Genomic DNA, 22112 nt, shown 5'->3' with positions numbered 1-22112 from the left:
CCGGCAGGCACATTTCAACTCCTCATTTCAATTTGGAAGCCTTTCTATACAGTCCCATCTCTTACTATAGCGAGGTGAATCAGATGGGTAATGCACGCTGCAGGTATTGATATTTCCAAGTTCAGAGGGCATTCTGCAAGGGGTGCTATGGCACCGAAGACCTTTTCACTGGGGTCTCGACTGGAAGACATCCTAAATGCTGTAGATTGGTCTTCAGATTGAACATTTTAATGTTTCTATTTTCAGTCAGTTATGGATATTGCAACATTGGTGGTAAATAAGCTTTGAACAAGCATAATACTTGCCTTCAGTCCTGAACTAGATTTACACAATTCCTAGCTTTCATAACGGAAAGTTACAATTCTATTAAGGACTTTGAGGCAAAGATTTCTCCCTCACTCGAACATACCTCAAACCCACCCAGAACCAGATTGCACAGGTTTCAAGGCGGAAGAAGATTATCGATAGCAAGTAAGCTATCTTCTGATCAAAGTAAAGGATGGTTATAGTATATCCTATGCATACTGTTGTCAGAATGTGTTTGGGAAACGTTGTATTTCTTCATCCATGGGCTGTTTTGTTAAGTGCTCTTTTGCCTCACCAGATGTTTGTTTAACATGCTTTACCCATCCATTTCTCTTCTAGGAAATGAGGGATCCAAACAGGACTGATATCAGGAATGGAATTGCTTTTCATCCCATGAAGAAAGAAAGGACCTGATAAGAGAAGAATGAATGTTGTACAGTTTATAGTGTGCTGATTGGACAATGTGCTTTTTTTCTTTTTCCCCAGTATTTATCGGAACAGAGGTTTCTTGATATTATAAAACATGGCTGATGTTGAAAAATAAAGCAAAGAAAGAAAGCATAATCCTCGCCTCAGATCCTTAATATAATTGAAGCTTTCTATTATGAAAGGTAGGAAATTTTTCATTTGCTTGCATAAGACCAAGCCATTTTTTCCAAGTTAAACATGCTAAAAATTATTTTGGCCAACAGAAGTGAGAAGGGTGCTTAACTCCCAAAACAGTAAATAGACAGATGGATCGCAGGTCGCTACATCGTAAATATGCAAACACAAAAGTTTCAGAAGCGTGTTCCGTTTGGATTCTGGCATTACGTAGGGATCTTGTGGAGTTCACCTAGTTTAAAGGAATTGGGCAGCTGAATGCATTCAGACACTATGCATATACATCGGTCTACTTGGATTTCCACTACTAAAGATACTATTTTGTTAATTCCGGGTTCCTTAATTGTTTTCAAATTATTAACATCTGGTTGGCAACAATTGCCTAGTGGCAGGGCTTTAAACTACTTCCCAAATCTCCAAAACAAGAGAAGGCCAGTGCAGACACTCACGGCCAGTGACAGGTGTCAGAGCAGGATAAGAATGAGTGAACATAAAATTTACTTTTCCTTATTCCTCAATAAACAGCACCAAGGAAGAGAAAGCTTTAATCAGAGATATTATTCAGGATACATCTTGCCTAGTAAAGTTGCCAGCTGGGTTAGTAATAAACACTCAAAATATTGACGAAAGGGAATGATTAAAGCATGTGAGTATATGAAAGATACAATGTTTGGAAATAAACTTTTGCTTCAGAATGTTGATGTCCATTTTCTTCTACTCCCTAGCAGAGTTTTTATGGTGGCGAAAGGAGTTTGGTGAAATCCACATTCATATTAAGAGACAAAGTAATAAGGACAATTGTGATGGGACAGACTCAAAGAAATAACCTTGAACGTTAGACTGGTCCCACCCAGAAAGGGCTAATTTCAGTTAAGGTAAAATCAGATCAATCTGAACATCTAAAGTTTAATTACATTTAATATTCATACCAGATGAGTGGATCAAAGTTCTATGGAACCAAAAAGCAGAGATAACATCTCTAGAAAGAAAGATAGAATCCTTGTATCAGAGCTCTGTACCAAAACCAGGCTGCAAGTGGCTCCCTAGATAGGACAAAAAGTAAGGGAGAAAGAAGACATCCCCTGCCAGGCCCCCTCCCTAGAACAGTGAGCAAACTATATTGTTCAAAGAGGCAATTAGACGCATATGACCGCCGAAGAAAAAGCCACCATCTTCCTGGAATAATACTGAATCACAGGTATTATCCTGGAAGCAGTCTCCCTGTTCACAGTCTAGCACAAACAATGTGTTTTCTTAAATGTGGTCTCTAAAATAGCATGGCTTATTTCTCCCTAGCTTTTGATGAACCCCTCTACAGCATTTTCATTCTTCTTTTTTGTTTTTCAAGATACATGCCACCCCCGTTGTGCCCTCTACTTTGCATTCTTGTATGTGCCATTCTACAATATTGTGGTGAGATTTCCCCAAACACCCTTCTACTCCATGAATAAGTTTCTAGCAGAGTTCCATGCTGGCTCCTCAAATTTCTCCATTTGTCTCCAGGTCATCAAGATGCGGGTGAGTTTCACCTACCCCAGCACCACATGGTTCCTTGCATGGTCAGTTAGCCTCAAAGCTTCCTGCTTCTCAATGGGCCCTGCACATTGCAACCCTGCTACTCCATGAGAAGTGCATACTCCTTTTTTCCAGATCCTTTCTTCCTTATCTAACTCTTTTATTTGTTCTCAGTTTGTTTTCTTTTCCCAAAAACAACTGACACTTGACTCTAGTTGAAGGCAGTTACTCCCATTGTTCGCTCTTTTGAACTTTTCTCGTTCATTTCTACAGCACACATTGTTTTTCTATTGTAAGGTTGTGGACGCTGAACAGCTGTGTGGTAATGGAACTCTGTGTATGTCATGTCTCTACGTCACAGAAGACTTCCTTCGGAGCTGTTGGAAATTGAAAGTTGGCCAGCCTAGCTTGGTGATGGAGGGGCGAGGCCATTCTTCATGATAATAAAGAACCTATTTCGACAATACTCAAGTATCCTGGCAGAGTTAGTCCTGAATTGCCATAAATACATGTGAACTTTTTCCACATTAGTAAACTTTTATTTGCAATACTCTGTCTTTTTTCTACATTTTTAATGCATACAAAGAACAAGTGCTTCACACCATAATAAGCTGTACACAAAACGGTGCTAGGAGTCACAATAGGACAAGTTGGAAAATAGCAACATAGCCAATCCCCAGCTAGTAGACAGATAAATAGCACTTGTGAGCTATAAACCCACCATTCAGTTAAGAACTTAGCAAACGTTGTGCTTAAATTTGTGCTTTACCAACGAGCATATAAAACAGAATATGATTAGCACATGCTTGTTTAAAAGGCTTTCAATTGCAGTGAGGATGGGGCAACTATTCACAAAAATGTATTTGCTACCCCAACTTAGACTTTGATGTAACAGTTGTCAAAACAGTGCATGCTGGCACCTGCAACAAACCGAATGAGAAGAACTACTGCTTGACCGTCAACATTTTTAAATAACGAAACAGATGTTTTGCATCTGAGGAGTCGTGGTAACAGGATGAGCATACCTAAAAGCATTGGGAACCTTACATAGAGAAAAGAAACAAAGCATAAAGCAAACCTGCACAAGCCATATAAATAAGCCTATTGAAATAGCACGATTAGGATCGTGTAAAAAAAGCTCACAGTATTAGGTCACAAATCTAGAAGAACCAGAAATGACAATTCCCGGCTGTGATAAACAGAAAAATACAAGCAAGGTACATACCTTTTTTTCTAAAATAGGTACCCTAATAGTAAAACACACAACAGTCAATGGTGCAAGATAATAATCATAAGATATACAAAAGATTTGCTTGAAAAGCTGCACCATATGCTTCATGCCACCAGACACACTTAAGCAAGTACTTTGAAACAAAATAACACATTTAGAACTTTTTTAGGAACTTAATGGCACGTTTTATAGCTTTCTTAAACAGTCCATTTATTTCACAACGAAAAGTTTAAAAATCCAAAGAAGGCCTGCCTGCTAGTGTAAATATCTATAAGAATCTGTACATAAAAGAAAGGTTTCTCCGCTAAATTGCAGATGCTTTTCCTATTTAGAAGTAGCTTTGTTCAAAAATAAGCTGCTGTTCAAATCAACTACATAAACATCTGAACAGACGCCCATTTAATTTGTTTCAGCTCTCATGTGATGCGACAACTTCAGTTCGTTTTGGCGATTAATTATGTCAAAACACATGTCATGCAAAGCTCCAATACTGTTTTAAGAACACGGCTAAAGCTTTGCGCTGAATCAATGTCAACATTCTTCCTGGAATAACCTTCACAACAGGTTATGCAGTACTGAGTTTATGATTCTCCATAAGTAAAACAATTGTTTCTTTAGGGATCTATGTTGGTGAGAAATCTAACACGGTAACCACAACGGATCTCAGCGTAACTTGGAAGTGGGACCAAAGTCCACAAGTGCATCCTCCTCATGCTACAATTGAGTCTTACAATTACAAATGTCACACCCACAGCTTACACCATACACCTTTGCTTGGCAATTTACCCACACAGCAAAAGTATTTATCCACAGCTATTGCTTATTGATATTTTATGGCAAGACAGGAGGCTAGCATTATGCATTAAACCTTTTATTTAGTCTTCTGAGAAGCAACCTTAAAAGCATCCAAAACAGAACTTTAAAACATAACAATATATCCTTATGGCACGCCATTGTGGGCTATACTGCCCATTAAAGGCCTGCTCTGGGGTTAAAGGCCTGAGCCGAAGGAGAGGGCCTTTAACAAGGGAGAAGCCCTATAATGGCAGGTATAGCCAGCTAAGGAGGGCTATAAGGCGATTTGAACATTCGCCCCAAGAGGGTGGAATGTTCTAGATAGCAAAACAAAGGCCTCACTGAGCCAGAGGGGGTTGAAATCCCCTCGGCCTCCCCGAGGCCTTTGTTAACAGCAACAGCTGTGAACAAAGGCAAACATTGAAATGCTGATGCTCCTGGCTTTTACCAGACATTAGAAGCCAGGAGCACTCCACTGTCTTTAATGGTGCTCCCAACATTCCAATGTCCTAATATAATTTAGAACTTTCAGTTCCAGAAGTACTCCACCGTGTTAGGATTTTTGTCATATTTACGAAAACTTCTGGCTTCAAACCGTGCGGTGGCTGTCACTGCGCCATGTCGGTCACAGACCCGCACCTCGTCGGCCTGTGGGGCCTGGAGCACAATCATGATTTTAAGTCCTTCTCCGACTGCCGGGACAGGGCCCCAAAGGTTTTGAGGGAGCAGTCCCTAAAGCTGCTGGCAGCTCGGAATCACCTTGTACCACTCCTTGAAGATCCTGCTCGTGGTCCAGTTTGAGATGATGGTCCAGGCATCGATCCATTAGTCCTCTTCATCCCACTCCATGTTCTCGGGACATTCCTGTAAGAGGCGCAAGAAGCACAAGAAGTCGAAGCGTGCTTCGACTTCTCCCCATCCGTCGGTCTACGAGATGCAGGAGTTATGGCGCTCTAGGCCTCGTTCTTCAGAACTTTGGTACGGGTCGGATTCTCGCCTCACGGATTTTCCAGGAGCCACAGCAACCCCCACGCATCTACAAGAATTTTATGAGGCAATGAATCTCATTTTTGGGCGGCCTTACCCCACCGGTGTGCCTTCAGGCTGCGTTGGGCTAGAGGGGGGCTTCATTGGGTTCCAGACCTGTGGCGCTGGCCCTAGCGCCAATGATCCTATGGATTTGGACCGACGACTGTCGTGCCATTGCGAGCTTCACAGGTGCTGGCCACTGGCGCCCCCTGGCAGCAACAGCCCCATTCTGATTTCCGATGACCGAACCCGGATCGGCGACAACCAATGCCGATCCCAGGGCCAACAGAACCTAAGTTGGTTCCTGAGCCTTATTCTTAAGGGCTAGGAATGGAAGAAGATTGGTAGGAGTCGCTGGACCCTTTACAAGACCAGCCTTCTCAGGAAATGGACTAATAGGAGGGATGCTCTTCATTTCTACTCTTATGCATGACAGGGGAGCTGCCAAGGCAAAAACATATCACTTAGGCAACAAGCTTATTGTATAAACATTCCATTCTTTTTTTTCTGACCCAGCCTTTACTGCCCTTGACTATCTTTTGCTTTACAGATGTTAAAATCTCTTATATATTCACAATCCTGGCAGGTCTCTTTGCTCAAGAAAGAACTGGAGGAGTGTGTAATAACTAGGACAACTAAAATGTCCCTCAGCCCCAAAAGCACACAGGACAGGAATTGCTGCAACGGATGCGCTTAGAACGTTTATGTTTATGTTTATTAGATTTGTATTGCGCACAAATACCCGAAGGTATCTCGGCGCAGAGGATTATACATTGACAAGTTTAATGAGAAATGAATCATTGATCAAAGAGCCACGTTTTCAGTTGTTTTCGGAAAATTAAAAGGGTTGGACTGGTCTTAATAGTAAGAGGGAGAGTATTCCAAAGCCTCGCAGTAGCTACTAGAAAGCGTCTATCTCCCCAAGCAACTGTTCTAGTGCGAGGAAGAGGAAGAAAGTAGTTGGATGCCGAGCGAAGAGACCTGCTGGGGGGGTAGATCTTGAAAGCCTTTATTAGAAATTGAGGGCCTGAGATATGGATGGCCTTATACGCAATACAGAGGGCCTTGAATTTTATGCGGCTTCTGACTCTAAGCCAGTGCAGTTGACGTATGGCCGCAGAGACAGAGTGATATTTGAGAATGGAAAGTAGTACCCTTACCGCCGCATTTTGGACCGATTGCAGTTTGTCCACCACCTGCTGCTGGGCATTTAGCAGGAGGGCATTGCAATAGTCCAGTTTTGAAAATATTAGAGTGGTTATCAAAGTTTTTCCTGCAGCTGGAGGTAAGTAGGGAAGTAATTTTTTTATTTTTCTGAGGGTAAAAAAGGAAGATGAGATCACAGTATTGACATGATGGAGAAATGTTAATTTGGTGTTATAGACATAACATAAGCTTTTTGGTGCAGGTCTTTGCCAGCCTTTCTGCTTTTATGACTCTTGGATAATAACATGTCTCTATATAATGCAAAGCAGATATTCATTAGATACAGGGCTGAACAACAGAGTTGTCTATTCCAGATAATTTCACATTGCTGATTTCCCTGTTTCACTGGAAATCTATGTTCTTTCCAAGCTCAGCTGCATTTCTATCAACCTGTCTTGGGTAGGCAAAAGTTGGGGCACTTTGCTATTGCTTGGTAGACCAAAGGTTGTCACACCTTTTTAAATTGTCTATAGGGCATTCTGTAAAGCATCAGCTCACCTATAATAACTTTGCACCTTGGGTAATGCATTGGTCTACTACTGGGATGAAACGGAATCACACCAAAAGGGAAAAGGGAACCATAACTCCACATCACTAATGTTAAGGTGTAAACACCCAGATTTCGTAGGGAGCTTTCGAGAAACTCCGAGTAAATTTGAAAAAGGGAAGGAGCCAAAAACACTGCCATCACCAGCTAGAACTATGTAACAATCAAAATGTGCAAACCTCTTCTGGTAATCAATCTCTCCCGGAACTATGCATTAATCTGCCTTTTACTTGGTTCACGACGGCCATCGTTTTACTTCCCCCTAAAGTTAGCTTCACTTTGACATGTAAAAAATGCATCAATAACTATGTGAAAGACACCGAATATTGTTTTAGTTGTCACCAATGGTGACTCAACTACTCTGAACTAGTTATTTTACCATAATGCTTAAGCAATGAAGATTATTTGACTGTTAACACCTTGTTGCATAAGCATTTATTTGTATTTTATGGCCAGTTCATTTCTTGGATTCATTTCTTTAGTGTAAAGTAGGTTAACTGCATTAGGGAAGCTCAGGTCTTATGGTGGATAACCACAGACATGTATATTAATGTCAAACAACCCCAAAATACTGGCAGTTAATCAAAGATTTGATTTACTCCTTCCTCAATGAGCCAATTGGTTCTCTCAATTCTAGTCTTAGTTTTCTGTGCTGCACATGGTAGGGGTGCCCTTCGTGGAAAAAACAAAATGTGAGTTTGGTGGAAAGTGTATAAGTAGGAAGGAGTCCTGTGATTCTTTCAATATATGACAGCACAACTCTACAAGTACTACAGAGGTCGGTTAAGGCCTAAAGAAATATACTGGGTGGTGGACAAAGAAGCTAAGAGGCAGGACCATCCATGAGTAAAGTCATCCATGGATAAAGTGCTAGATCTTTTAGCCACATTTGTGACTTCCACACCATAAAGTTAACTGAAACACTGCCTTTGACCATGAGAATGGAACAAAACGAGGCAACAAATGTAGAATAACTCAAGTGACTAAAAGGGGTTAAGAAAAACAGAAGCTGAATGTTGGGGTCGGGCATATGGAATGAAATTATAATGTTTAGGATTTTCAACTATACAAAAGATTGAACACCATTACTTTATCACAACTTAGACTGTCGGAAAACCTAGTGAATCCCACTCAGGTTTATTAAATCAAGTTATTCATGTGCAATATATAGTTCAATAGAACAAGTATGCCACTTTTAGTTAGCGAAATTACAATCACAAACATTGGGTTAAACGCTTGGGATAGAATTAGCGATAACAAGGGAGCAAAGTCATAGTCATTCGCTTTTATTTTGATTGAGGAAGCATATTTCTCATACCCTACAAGAGCATAGAATAGGGATCTAATGGCTGCCTTAAAATTGCCAATAGAATTTCTTGGATATAATTTGTATAGGAATGAAAACAAGATTTTAGTCTCAAATGAGAGAGGTATCAATATACTAAAAGTTAGAAAAGGGGCTGGGAGACATGGGTAATTTGCTAAATGTAGACATTCTCCACGAGTGCTCTCCTGATCTAGCACATTAAGGGTCTCGCAATCTCTAGACTTTATTAAGTCTTGGCAACATGAAGTGGCAGGGGGAAATACGTGGAACCCATTAGGAAAATCAAGTTTGTCGAGAGTTGTGACTCAGTTAAAGGAGGGTTAACACATTGTAAGAGAAACGGACACTAAGAAAAGCTTTTTTATGACATTATACACCCATTCTACTCTAGAAGATTGACACTTCCACATGCATGAGTTGGACATACGGAGGACATTATTGACCCATGCATATATGCAACAAACTGAATGCATATTGTGAGGACATGCTGATGCTGCCTTGTAAATGGTCACTCTTTGAAATACAAACGATGTCATTTTTGGAGCACAGTAGCGACTTGAATCCCAAAATAATGAAATGATTGTTCATATTATTATGCACAACTGGTATAGAAAGGGAGGAACATTCCTAACATAGAAACAGTTGTATGTATCACAATCTATAAACATGATAATCTCACACCCCTAAATAATGACAAGGCCTTGGGATTCATGGAGTATCCTTGCCCGAAGGGCTTTGAGAGTCCTGGTTCTTACCACAGAGATGAAAGTGTGATTCAACCGTGATACCACTCCCACCACATTATGGGGTGCAGTGGGACAAGGTTAATGGAAACTTTAGCAGCTCAATACTTTTACAATGATGACAATTTGGAGGTTAAAGAGGAGTGACAAAGGGGAATGAGAGAAGGGAAGTTAAACAGAGATGTATTAATCTTAAGAATTGCTGAAACTGAGCCACCATTCTGTTAGTAAAGCCTGTAACAAAGGAAATAGAGAGCTACGATTTGAGGAGACAAAAGGAAAGGTAAAAATAAAAAGTATTATACATACATTAACAATTCTGAATGTCAAGATTTTGTTAAAGAGCTGGAGTACTTTGAAATCGACTACAAAGTGCAAACCATAGCAGAGAGCTAACAATGTGAAACAGAAATATGAACAGAAAGATCCATAAATCCTGTGGAGAGATGATTTGTATAGTGCTGTCACTATAGAGAAGGCCCCATAAAAGCATAATACTATTCAGAAGTACTTAAGGGAATTTGTCATTTCCATACAATGTTACATTAAATCGAGATTTAAAAAAATGTCCATACCTATGCAGTCATGGTTTGGAGTGTCACTCTTATTACCGTTGCCTGATCCTAAGCGGCTGTGGCATTTCTGGTTATGCAGCAATCGCTTCCCATGCTCAGATGTCCTGACCATAATAGCAGCTATGGGGTTGTTCTCCTTGCAAGCACTGTCTATGTCCAAATCCAGTCTGCGCTTCACATGGTTTTCAAAACTGTCGTCTAACAAATTTTCATTTACATTTGGTGTGTCCATCCACTGTTGTGAAATTTTGTTTTGGAGTAGCATCGGAGAAGGAGTATCAACATCATAGGACTTATTAAGTTCCATTGGTGATGCACGCTTCGTTTTTTCAGTCAAACTATTTGGCTTTAACCCATCTACTGGTAGGTTAATTGATTCAGGAGACTTGAAGTTGGCAGGTGGCTCATATGATTTTGAAACTATGCTAGATGTTTGGTCTCTTAAGTGCGACTCTGTGACTAATGGAGTCATGTCGTTTGTAGAAGAGTCACAAATTGCATTTTCAAGCATATTTAAACCTTGTGGACACGAGAGATTTGGTTTGCCTAAACTAGGTACATAAATAGTCTCCGATGTGCATTTTCCAAGCACTTGGCCTTTGCTAACACAAACTCCAGTTTCATCAACTGCGAAATTTGACAAGGGATCACAAACGTTGATATTTTTCATACTACCTGTTAAATCAGGTCCCATTGTTTTACTCTTATCCATTGGGCTTAAATCACACGCATTTACAGGGCAATTTATTACTATGTGGCCCATGGAAGATGTCCTGGGGCGTCTTCTGTGCATTTTGGGACTAAGACTAGGCTCTGGACTGGGTAATTTGGCGTAAGAACCAGTAAGGCTTTTGACAATGCTACTTTCATAATCAACTGTGAAGTTGCTTCTCAGTTCTTCATCTGATTCTGTATCCACAGATGGTGTTCTAGACCTGGCAGGAATGTCTGCTTTAGAATAGCTGGATAAGCCCACGGTGTTTATGCTATGCATCTGTGTTGGAGCACCTTGGAGAAGAGAATTGGATTTATTCAAACTGGGTTTATCAAGAGGCACAGGGCTGCAGCTCCTGCTTCGGTGTATAAATTTAACCTTTTCTTTCAAGGAGTCGCTTATTTTAATTGCATCAGTTTCTTGGTCAGAATGGCTCTCATTAACACTTCCATTAGAACTGAGTCTTGTGCTTTGCCGAGTTTGCTCTCGCTCAATGCATTCGCGAGATTTTTTAAGAAGGTTCTGCAAACTCATTAAATAGGGATCGGGGGTTTCCTCAAGAGTTCGTGGAGCATTAGACCCTTCTTTTGTGGTTGAAAAAACACTCAAATGTGGCATAAGTTGTACTTTATTGCAATTTACAACATTGTTATGTGCTCCATTATCCAACTTGGTAGCATCTGGGCTGCCTATTTTATTTGGAGAGATATTATCCTCAGTACTTGCCACAGACTTCCTATCGGTTGACTTCAGGTCTGTGTTAGTGCCTGGTGAAAGATACTTCAATGCGGGTTCAAGCTTAGCTGATCCAGAATGTGCAGTGAAGGCTGGTGGGCCTAGTATGCTTGGTAATATTGCAAAACCATTCATGGATCTGGATTCAGAACTCTCTGTACGTTCTGCCCCTTCTACACTCACATCACTCATAGAAGGGGCCTTTCTCACCTAGGAAAAGGAAAAATATTGTACAATTAATTACTGAATAGAAATGTCACAAATTTAAAATAAAAAGATAAAGAAGCTACATACATGTTTAATACAAGGTAAGGCCTAGCAAAGTGAATTGAAGTAAATAATCTAACTCGACAGAACTCGTTAAAGAGAGCTCAGTAAAAGCCTGGGAAAAAGCAGGTCTTCATTATGCAAACTCAGGATAAATCATACTCTTATCGCAAATTTGAAGCAGAGTCTCTGGCTACAGGAATTGTATGCATCCGACGTACAGCAGCAGCTTCTGAGATTTACGAGCTCATTAAACACGCTGTCCACTGCAGCACAGATTTATTACTGCCTATGTTTCTTTAACAAAGGTGACTGAAGAACATAAGGATTCACCTTACACTCATGATAGGATTAGGCTGTATGAATGGCACTTTCGAGGGAATAGAGAGGCTAATGTGCATGGCTTTGCATCTTATGTAGAGACCCATGAAAATTCATAATAATAAATGATTATATTTTTTTAATGCGGCTTTAACTAGTTTATCAATATTAAGAGAAAGACAACAGTACGGCACAACTACATCATCTCTCCCTTCCATCCCTCTCTGTTAATACACCCTCTATGTAATTATTCCCATTTTATGGGAACAACCCAAACTTCAACTTTATAATTATCGGTTGAGGTTTGAGTCCAATATGCTTGCATTCACATACACATTGAAGTAGTCACCTACAAAACATTTCATTCAAACAGAGGGTGAGAAATCCGGCTAAAGTCTTTGACAATTCTAACATATGCTCCTCCACCCCAACAACCAGCACTGGACTGATTAAACATGTCACACCATTTGCATTCATCATAGAATATGGATTCACTGTTCATCTGTTCATGTCTGAGTTCCATCAAGGATCAAACTAAGTTTCAACCTCTTTGTTCCTTGCAGCACCAAAAACATTATTAGATCATAAAGCCTATACAGTGGCACACAGGTGTAAAGCTAGGGTTCTCATTCATCAGATGATATAATTCTTGAAAAGCCTTGTGTAAAATTGAATTTTGTTTTTATAAAAATGCACTGTCCACTGTTCATTTTTTGCCCCAACCTTGCATAAATGTCTGGAACTTAGAGCCTAAATCCCGAAAACACCAGCTCAACCACTTGTGGTACATCGATGATTTAATAGCCATATTGACAAACATCAGATAAACTGTCAACTTTTTACAAGACAATCATCATTCGATTGAACTGACTAACTGGAAAAATCAATGTTTAATTTTTTTTTTTAATTTAAGAGCTACATGGATTTACCCAGTCGATCACCGACTACATTTTGACTTCTAGGTCAAAGAAACTGACTGGAATTAAATACTTTCTGTAAATCGTTTTTATCCACCAGAACTTATATATAACCTACCATATACCCAACTTTTATGAGTATACCTTTTGCCATTAAAGAAAAGAAATACAATGTGCAAAAGAAATAATAACATATAATAATATATTATTTTAAAAAGATGCAAAGAACACACGAGATCAACAACTAGAAACCAGCCAGAAACCAGTCAGAAAGCAATTGATTACCGAGACCTTGCTCACGGGGATAACGGTTGTCGTTATCCCTGTGATCAAGGTCTTGGCTGAGACTGCAAAGCGTAGGGGTGTGTTGGCAAGCTATGAATAAACACCCGTGAACTACACATAATGGATGGATTGAACCATTTTGGTTAAAAAAGCAAGGAGCCGTGAGTGTGGTGAGAAGTCCCCTTTGAGGAAAGTGCGGCAAAATTTGAAAAAAAAAGGCTTGTCCTGCCGTACTCGGAACGCACCACCACAGAAGTGCCCACCTGGCCAGGAAAATGGGACCATGCGGAAAGGATAGATAGATATATATATATATATATATATATATATACACACACATACATACACGCACACACACACACACACACACACACACACACACACACACATTCACTCGTGAAGGCTTAATATAGGAAATCACAACAATATTAACAACTAAAATACCATATTATTTCAAAATTGCAACACAGACTTTTATAGAATGAATACCAAAATAATAATATCTACATAATTAATTTAGGCTTTAGCTCAGATCTTTATTAGGTGTCCAGATCTGGTGATCAGTGTAAGACAGAGTGAGCGCTGCCTTATGAGACAGCTCCAGGCTGCCGGTGCTGATCACTGCTCAGGAAGTGGGTAAGTCTGGGTTCCTTCTCCCCGGTTGCTAAAACGTGTCTGGTGATCAATGTCTGGATGAGCCAGTGGTCCTTCTTCGTGGGTGTCAATCTAGGACTGCTGATAAGGAGACCAACGCAAGTTCAAGCAGAAAGCAGGATGGCCCCCGAGTAAAACAGGTAGGCTTCCCAACCAAGCATGCACAGAGATAACATGGCTGTCCTAAGCATTAATGAAAGGAGGGATTAGATGGATGCTTCGATTTTGCTCTTCTAGAGGTATAAAATGACCTTCAGAATGCATGAGAAATATGGCTGCAAAGTAAGCAGCTCTTCCACAAGAGTTCCTCTCCAATCAAACCTTTATCCCTCGGGATCTGCCCTTTTCCACAGCCAAAATGAATTCTCTCATTTATTTTTACTTTTTTTTGTAACTTAACGTTTGTCCCAAAAGGTCCTTATTCAGTCTTGCCACATGGGATTGAGCATCTTGTTACTTAAGCTACAGATGCGATGCTCTTCTTAGCGTGAAGGGATTCCCCTCCCACTCTTTGAAACACACAGGACTCTTCACATTTAGAACTATGGAGGGAGGGGCATGGAGTGGGTGTGGTTCAATCTCCTGCTTTCCGATGAGGTAAGTGATATATTGATGCTGCCCCTGACCCAGTTAAAGAGATTTAGAAAGTGTGGGTGGGATGGCAGAGCTCAAGGCGAAGAGGCGAGAGATTTGAAGAAATGTGGTGAAGACATGTGGGGGTGGCAGAGCAAGTCAAGGACAGAGAACGAGCAGTTCAAGGGCTTTGGTAGCAATGGTGTCTTGCCATAGCATAAAGGGCTAGCTGGCAATGGGCGGCACATCCAGTTGAGGGCCAGATTAGACCAGAGTGAGAAGGAAAGCGAGAGTGAAAAGTTCTCTAGGACAAGGAGAAGAAAAGCTTCACTACTGAGCCCCTAATGCTTTGTTTGAGTGCACCCGGCACTGGCCAGTCCATCTATTCCTGACAGTCCTGGGGCCAAAGGAAATACAAAATGGTTTTAGGGATGGATGTGTGTGTGGTTCTGGGGTGGAGGTTGCGGTGATGGAGTATTTTATATGTTTTCTCTTAATGTCAGGGGCTCCTTTGCAGCACCACTGTGCTATTGAGTGCCTAGCTCACAAGAACGGTTGTGGGCTTTGCACCAATATGATGGGTGTGGGTGCAGGTACGAAATTGGAAGGAGGAGATTAGGGTGTTGGTGAAACCAAAGCAAGGGCGGTAATGGGGTGCATGAATGCTTTGGGCAGTATCTATCCCATGAATCAAGGGGTGGTTGCGAAAAGATGGTGGGGGGGCTCAGGTTCACTGGTTTCAGGAATTACAGATCTGAAGGAGAACTAATTGAGAGTGAGAAGACAGACACTGGTGGGAGTACCCAGCGGACATGAGTGAGGTAGGTCAATGCATGAAGTAACAGCAAAGTTCGGTCTGGTGGGAGTAGTTCTGTTTCTTGTATGGCCTGATTATTACTGTGCATAACTAACTGATCCCTTAGTAGGTCATCTTGTAAATATCAAAAATTGCAATCAATACATCATTTTCTGAATTCTGCTTACATATTGGCATACAGACTCTCCCTCTACCGGTTTATGTAGAAAGAATTTGTATCTTGTTATTCCTATAAAAACTTTGGGTGCGAAATACAAATCTAGATCTTTCAAGGCTGCTAGAAATACATTACCATCTCCCACAAATGGAACTTTCGGCATTTGGTTATAAAGCTTTGGAATAACACTAAAATGCAGCAACCAAGAGGCAAATGCCACCATCAAGGTGGCACCAAGGTGATCCATGATAGATTTCCGGTCCACCATACCAGGATCTGCACATGCTGACTGATGAACGTCAATATACTCCATAAGTGCCTCACTTGATTGAAACGGCAGAACACATCACTCGCCAGTTCATTAAGAGACAACCCCTTGTTAAACCAGAAGCCGCAATTTTTAAGCTTGGATACAAGGAACAGAGGGCAATCCAATTCTTTAGGCCAAAAAGACTCACTACAGTCGCTATCCTGGCCCAAGAGCAACATTCGTCTTACTGTCATTGACCTTCAATATGTCACTGCTCAACCAGGCTTGGATGGCAGACAAGCACATTCTGATAATGAAAAGTGTGCCAGAAAATGGGTCCACCATCATGCACACAACCCCAATATCATAGTTGGCAAAGAGCAGTAAAATTAACAGCACTGTCACAAACTCTGCCTTTTCACTCCTCTAGCCCATAAAGCCAAACTCACCTGCAAAGCGTTTTTATCGCATGGTCTAAGACTTCAAAACTCTTCCTCTAGACACCAGGCGTGCACTAGATCTCTCTCTTAGGCTATCTCCTCAAAAACCCACTGAAAACAAAAACTAAAGATCATCCACCAGCCATATGAAACTACTGACTATTAAAACCCTGCTCTTCCCCAGTTTCCATGGTTTATGTCCCTTGCCTATAGTACACGATAGCTGTTACATTAACCTCCTTTCCAAACGGATTCTCGTTCTATAGTAACACTCCGATTCCTCCTGCTTACGCAACTCTACAGAAAAGCGCCAACCCCAAATAAACCCTCCCCTGCCGTCTAGGGCTCAGCGCCTGGTCCGTGTCGAGCTTGTTTATGCAAGAGCGTGCAGATAAGAGTGCGTGTGCACAGCAGTTTCCAGCACAGGGCATGTTCGAGCTGGACAATAGTCATTAGCACAAGGCAGCCTCGGTGTTGGAGTGCTGCAGGGGGTCTAAAGGGAAGCCAGCCCTCTATTCTTGGCCCGGAGCAGCTGCTCTCCAAAACAAATCGGGTTACCGTTTCCAGGTGAACTGGAGTAAACACCAAGTCACGCTTTGCAGGTTTGACACAAGTTACGGGCAACGTTAGTAAACCCGTCAACGTCAAAAACAGGGCGCGCTTTCATATTCTACGGATGCAACTGCTGAGTCACGTTTTCAAGAGAGTGCCTGTTTAAAGCACGCAATTTCTCAAAAATAATAAAAGAAAACTAGATTTCTCTTTGTTGTTAAGTGTGATGGGAGATCAACACTTGTCTTTAAATTGCTTCTCGTTGTACAAAAGTAGGCATCTGAGCGATTTAAAAACAGTTCACACAACAGCAGCTCCTCTGGGAGTGACGAGACACAGCATCTTTCTATTTTAAAGCAGGTGGTTAGTCCCTCGGTGTCACCAATGCGGCGCGGATACAGTCTGCCCAGTTCATGTTCCACAAAGCCATTCTGTAAACAAATAGGTTATGTGCGCTAGATTGTATTCTGAGATGGACAGATAATGCAACCATCTATAAAGCACTTTCTCAGTCAGACTACACATCACTTCATATTTGTAGAAATTGGAGCATACTACTTCCTGGGCCTACATGGACGTTTTCATATTGCTTGATAGATTCAGGGTGGCGCTCTTAAATTTGAGTTGCTGCACCCTCATCTAGAATTAAATCAAAATGTGGGAGGTAGGCCACTTAGGCTTATATCGTGCTAGTGTATGGAGAAGATATATGCAAGAGCACAGTAGGCTATATTGTGTTACACGTGTATGGCAAAGGCTGCTCATATGGAGTCCCTGAGACAGTACAGTTGAATTTTAGAGATGGTATGGAACACAGTAGAGTGCAACGTAGCGGCACATCTGGAGGTCCCTGAAATGATGTGTTATAGTTTTGGTTGGGTACAAGACCAAGCTGTGTGTTGTTCAGACCCCTCCTGGTGACGCAAAGCGGTTGGGTCTGCTAGTTGTGGGATCATCTTGGGAAAGACACGGATTTATTGCCTTCCTGTATTTCAGGTGATCTTGTATGTAGGAAAGGTCAACTGGGGTACTGCTCTACAGTAAAACATTCTGTTTGCTGAATATCGCTGCCAGCTCTTGCATAAGTACCATGAGTGATGGCTCGTGCGTATATTACACCATGGGTGATAGTTCATGCGACTATTGCACCTTTGGTGATGGCTCATGCGTAGATTGCACCATGGGTGATAGCTCATGCGAATATTGCACCTTTGGTGATGGCTCATGCGTAGATTGCACCATGGGTGATAGCTCATGCGAATATTGCACCTTTGGTGATGGCTCATGCGTAGATTGCACCATGGGTGATAGCTCATGCGAATATTGCACCTTTGCTGATGGCGAGTCTTGAAGGCTAAGTAATAGCACAGTTCAGCAAAGTAGTCCAAATGCAAACACAATGTGACATATGGCAGTTCTCCACACAATTTACTTGTGAGTGATAGGTTGGCCATCCCAATGACTTAACACCAACAAATTAATGCAGAGCTCAATCTATCCTACTGTACCATATAAGCCAGGCCTATTGGGAGGAGAAGCTAATGTCTGTAACCAGTCCAGACTACCAGCAAGAACCGAAAGATTAGTCCCAATTAGACTTTCACCACATATGTTAACACCAGTCCCCTGAACAAATGGGCTGGACCGCTCAAGTAATCCATCCACTCCTGAACCCGCATATAATGAACAGCATCAAGCCCCACAGAAATTGCCTTTAATCAAGGGAACTGTGCTCCCTTCTCATAATTGCAGCTTAACAATGGGTCTTACAAGTACATATTTCTTAAAAATACTTTATCCTTGCTGAAATAAGCCCAATTTTTCACAACTCACTATCCTCTTCAGCAGTCAGTTTCTAGATTGCACTGTGATTTTTCAAAAATTGTCAGAACTAGAAAATGCTGTCCAAATTACCAAATGATGCAGTTATTCTTCAATATTAAGATTTGATCTAATGAAAATGAGCTCAGCACGTTATACCATTGTCTCCACATAGCAGGAGAGTCGTGGTGCCCATTGCCTAGACATCTGCAGAACCTACAGTGTAACCAGCACCGCAAGGCAACAATTATAGAAGGCACTGCTTGAAAAGTCACAGCATACACGGCAGACTGCAATACTGCACACACGGCAGGTACTGCCCAGAAGGCAATAGAAGGGAGATACGAAGAGTGAAATGCTCAGCCTACAAGGCCTTGCTGCATGGATAACACAGAATAACCCATCATGAGCAGACATGGAAGGTTAGCTTTCTGCAGCTGGAATCACCGCTAGAAAGGTAGGAGCAATCACCTTCAACAGGGCAAGTTCGACAGGTCAGTGTGTAGGCCTTTATTGGAGCTGCGTTGGGGTTGGTGTTGTAAACAACTTTAAATAAAGCCTAGGCAGTCGTAGTAAGCAGTACTGTACAGGCAATCGCCTGTAGCTTGGATGGACCACCAACAATTTGTGGTAAAAGAGCAACAATGTGTCAAGGTTTTTATATTTTGGATATGGAAGGAACCAAATTAATTGTACAAACGCATTTCTCCAATATTACCACATATTACTCACAGTGCTCACAGTACGCACAAATACCTACGGTTGTGCGCCACTCGGGTACCACCCAGACAGCATGATGTCTTACAAAGAATGGAGTTCTTTAATTTACCAAGGCTGGCCACTAACTACCCAGTTAATGAATATGGGCCACTTTTACTTTTGATCCTAGGCCGATATTCTGCCCCCCTTGTGGCCTAAACCCTAAATCTCGCTGGCATTCAGTGAGTTATCCTTGCTGTCAAAGCGAGACCTCAGAAAGGCCTAATGCAGAAAACCATATTCTCAAACCACAATTTCACACCACTCACTCGTGTTCTAATTAGGTGTCCTGAGGTGCCGGGCAGGTAACAGTTGTCCACCCACTCACATGCTCTTTCACCCACACAACAGCAATTCAGGTTTTGAACTCCCATATAAACACAGAGGATGAAGACAGTCGGCAATGCTAAATCGGGGTGGCATGGACGATTTGCCAGTCTAGGTGTCCCCAAAATCGCCCCCAAGGGGTTGGTAAGAGCGGCCGTTGCATGTGGTGGAAATCCAATTAATTGATGTCCCATTTCATAACATCCCACAAACACAGCTGTAGCGGGAAGTCCTCTGGGAGTCGGTGCCTCACGTTCCAGTATGCTTAAGTATTCATTTCCAACAAAGCATATCACTGTATCAAGCTTTCACTAAGGAGTGATGCAACATCAAGCAGTGCTATACACATATTATGGCTTGGTGAAAGCAGACATGGATATGCAGTACCACATCTATCTTGTACTGTATCAGTAGAATTTGCACTGGTGGTGCTAAAAATGGTTCTCTGGTCAAGAGATCGGGGCAAGGTCAAAGGAAGAGAAATTTCACACAGGAAACATGTTCATAAGAGCTATAATGTTTAGTAATCTAGTTCAACATTTTGTAAAGTGGACAAACTACGCTTACAGCATCACTCCAGGGCATGCAAAGAAAAATCATCAGAACACCAGAGTGAAAAGTATCATTTTACAAGCCTTGCTGAATCCTTCTGTACCTTCGGAAAGCTCCCCAAGTTAATCGTAGAATTTCTGAAACCAAAGGCAACCACCATGGACATCATCCACATTCAACTGAACTGAGACGCATAGGTTTACCAAAGCAACTGCCCTAGACTACTGTTTCTGCACAAAAGCATGCTGTGACCCTTCAACCGATACTCCAGTGACATGTTCAGCCCACCCAAAATTACTACACCTTTCTCTGCCTCAGTTCATCGGATAGAATATGTGGCATCTTTAGGTAACCTTTAGTAGCAACCGCACCTAGCTCGGTGTGGTTGTCCCTCCGGGCACCGAATTGTGCTGTCTCAGCTCTAAGTTTTCTGTTATTCAAGTGTTGAGTTCATTTTAAGTTGAAATAAAAATAATTATTCATTGATTCTGGTATGTTTCATTTATTTTTCATGAAATTGTTTTACGCCAAAATACGTATGCCATATATTTCACATGAATTCCAATGCATTTCGGCAGTATTATTCTGCCTTCATCAGGGAAATAGTAAATCTACAAAGTAAAATTAAAAAAACAGATTTAATCTATTGTACTATATGTTTAAACTAAACATTTCTAGTTGACTAACGTTTACTATTTTCTAAATTCACAGGTTATTTTTATTCAAGTTCATCTTAACGTTTGTAAGAAACATTCTAATTTAATACATTCTTTCTAAAGCGTTATTCGGTTCATTGATAGCGCTTGTTACTAGCTTTTGGTTATAAAGTATCTAGTTTAGCCGGCTGTTGCGTGATGCCGTCTGTGCTGCGCTTGGATACAATGTATCAAAAACCTCGCGTTACGCGCTGGTGATGTCTCGTCACTCCGTTCTGAAGTTTATACTCCGTCTAAGGGACTATTGCTGGACTGTGTATAAACGGCACGAATGCTGAAAGATTTACGCGCATTAGTCGCCTAAAATCTGGGTTAACTTACTTTCTCGGCGTTGTTGTTGTTCGCGCCATTACTTCTCGGACTGCTTAGAGTTACTTCCGGTATAGCGCTCCTGGCGCCTGCGCCCTAATATGCTCGCTTAAACTCGGAGTTTTTTCTACAAATGCTAATTTGAATGCTCTAGCTTTATTAACGTTACAGGTTTAGGAGGTCTACGCCAGAGTTCAGTGCCACTATGTAAAGTTTGCCGCAAGTGCGCTTGCAAGCATGTAAACATGCTCTACAAATGCTGTTAATAAAAGAATAGGTGATCATGTATTGATCTTTCTTAATTTCATAAATAACACAAAAATTCAGTTCTTTCGTTAAGTCCTCCGGGCTTCAAGCTGCCCAGATTGTAAATCCAGTAGTTCTCCTGTTTTAGTAGTCTGGTTTTATTTCTGGGTCCATCCAATTTGGGCAGTATTTCAAGTACACATACTCTTAGTTGGCTCACATTATGTTGCTTTTGTGTGAAATGTTCTGCTACACTCGTTTTCTGAGTTTTAAGTCGGATTGTGCTCTTGTGTTCATTTATGCGGACTTTAAGTTTTCTTTCAGTGTGTCCTACATACACGTCTCCGCAAGGACATTTGATCATGTAAATCAGGTTGCTTGAGTCGCATGTTGCGTTCACTTTCAAAGCTATGGGGTGTCCCCTTTGTGGATGTGTTATACTTGCTCCTTTAATTATGTTGTTACATGTGTTACAGTTATAGCACGGGACTGTGCCCCGAAATGTTTTTGCCGTCTGCTGTTCTTCTTGTGGTTTTAAAAAATCCGCTAGGTTTTTAGCACGAGTATGTGCAAAGATGGGCTCTTCTGAAAAAATTCCTTTAAAATCTGGTTCCATTGTGAGCATTGGCCAATGCTTCTTGATTATTTGTTTAAATTGATTGCTTACAGTGGAAAATTTACTGACGCATGTGATGCGATTAGTGGATGTGGATGTTTTGCGTACTAGTAAGTCTTGTCTGGATTTTTGCTGGGCTCGTATGGCTGCTGCTTGAGTGATCTCTAGAGGATATCCCCTTGTGAGGAATCTTTGTGTCATCTCTT

General features: G+C 41.4%; 1 protein-coding gene across 11 annotated transcripts in view; it reads right to left on the bottom strand.

Annotated features, from left to right (window-relative positions):
• The window catches only part of CCP110 (centriolar coiled-coil protein 110), a 429539-nt gene that overhangs the window by 210931 nt on the left and 196496 nt on the right, over positions 1-22112 (bottom strand). For all 11 annotated transcript variants that reach the window (XM_086940777.1, XM_086940775.1, XM_086940778.1 and 8 more), the window contains one exon: positions 9878-11537. In XM_086940777.1, the coding sequence (XP_086796903.1) occupies positions 9878-11537 (1660 nt within the window). The remainder of the gene's footprint in view (positions 1-9877; positions 11538-22112) is intronic.

The sequence above is a fragment of the Lissotriton vulgaris genome, chromosome 10 (assembly GCF_964263255.1).
Source record: "Lissotriton vulgaris chromosome 10, aLisVul1.2, whole genome shotgun sequence".
NCBI lineage: Eukaryota > Metazoa > Chordata > Amphibia > Caudata > Salamandridae > Lissotriton > Lissotriton vulgaris.
The sequence above is the reverse complement of the archived record's forward strand: the minus strand, read 5'-3'. Positions and strand labels throughout refer to the sequence as shown.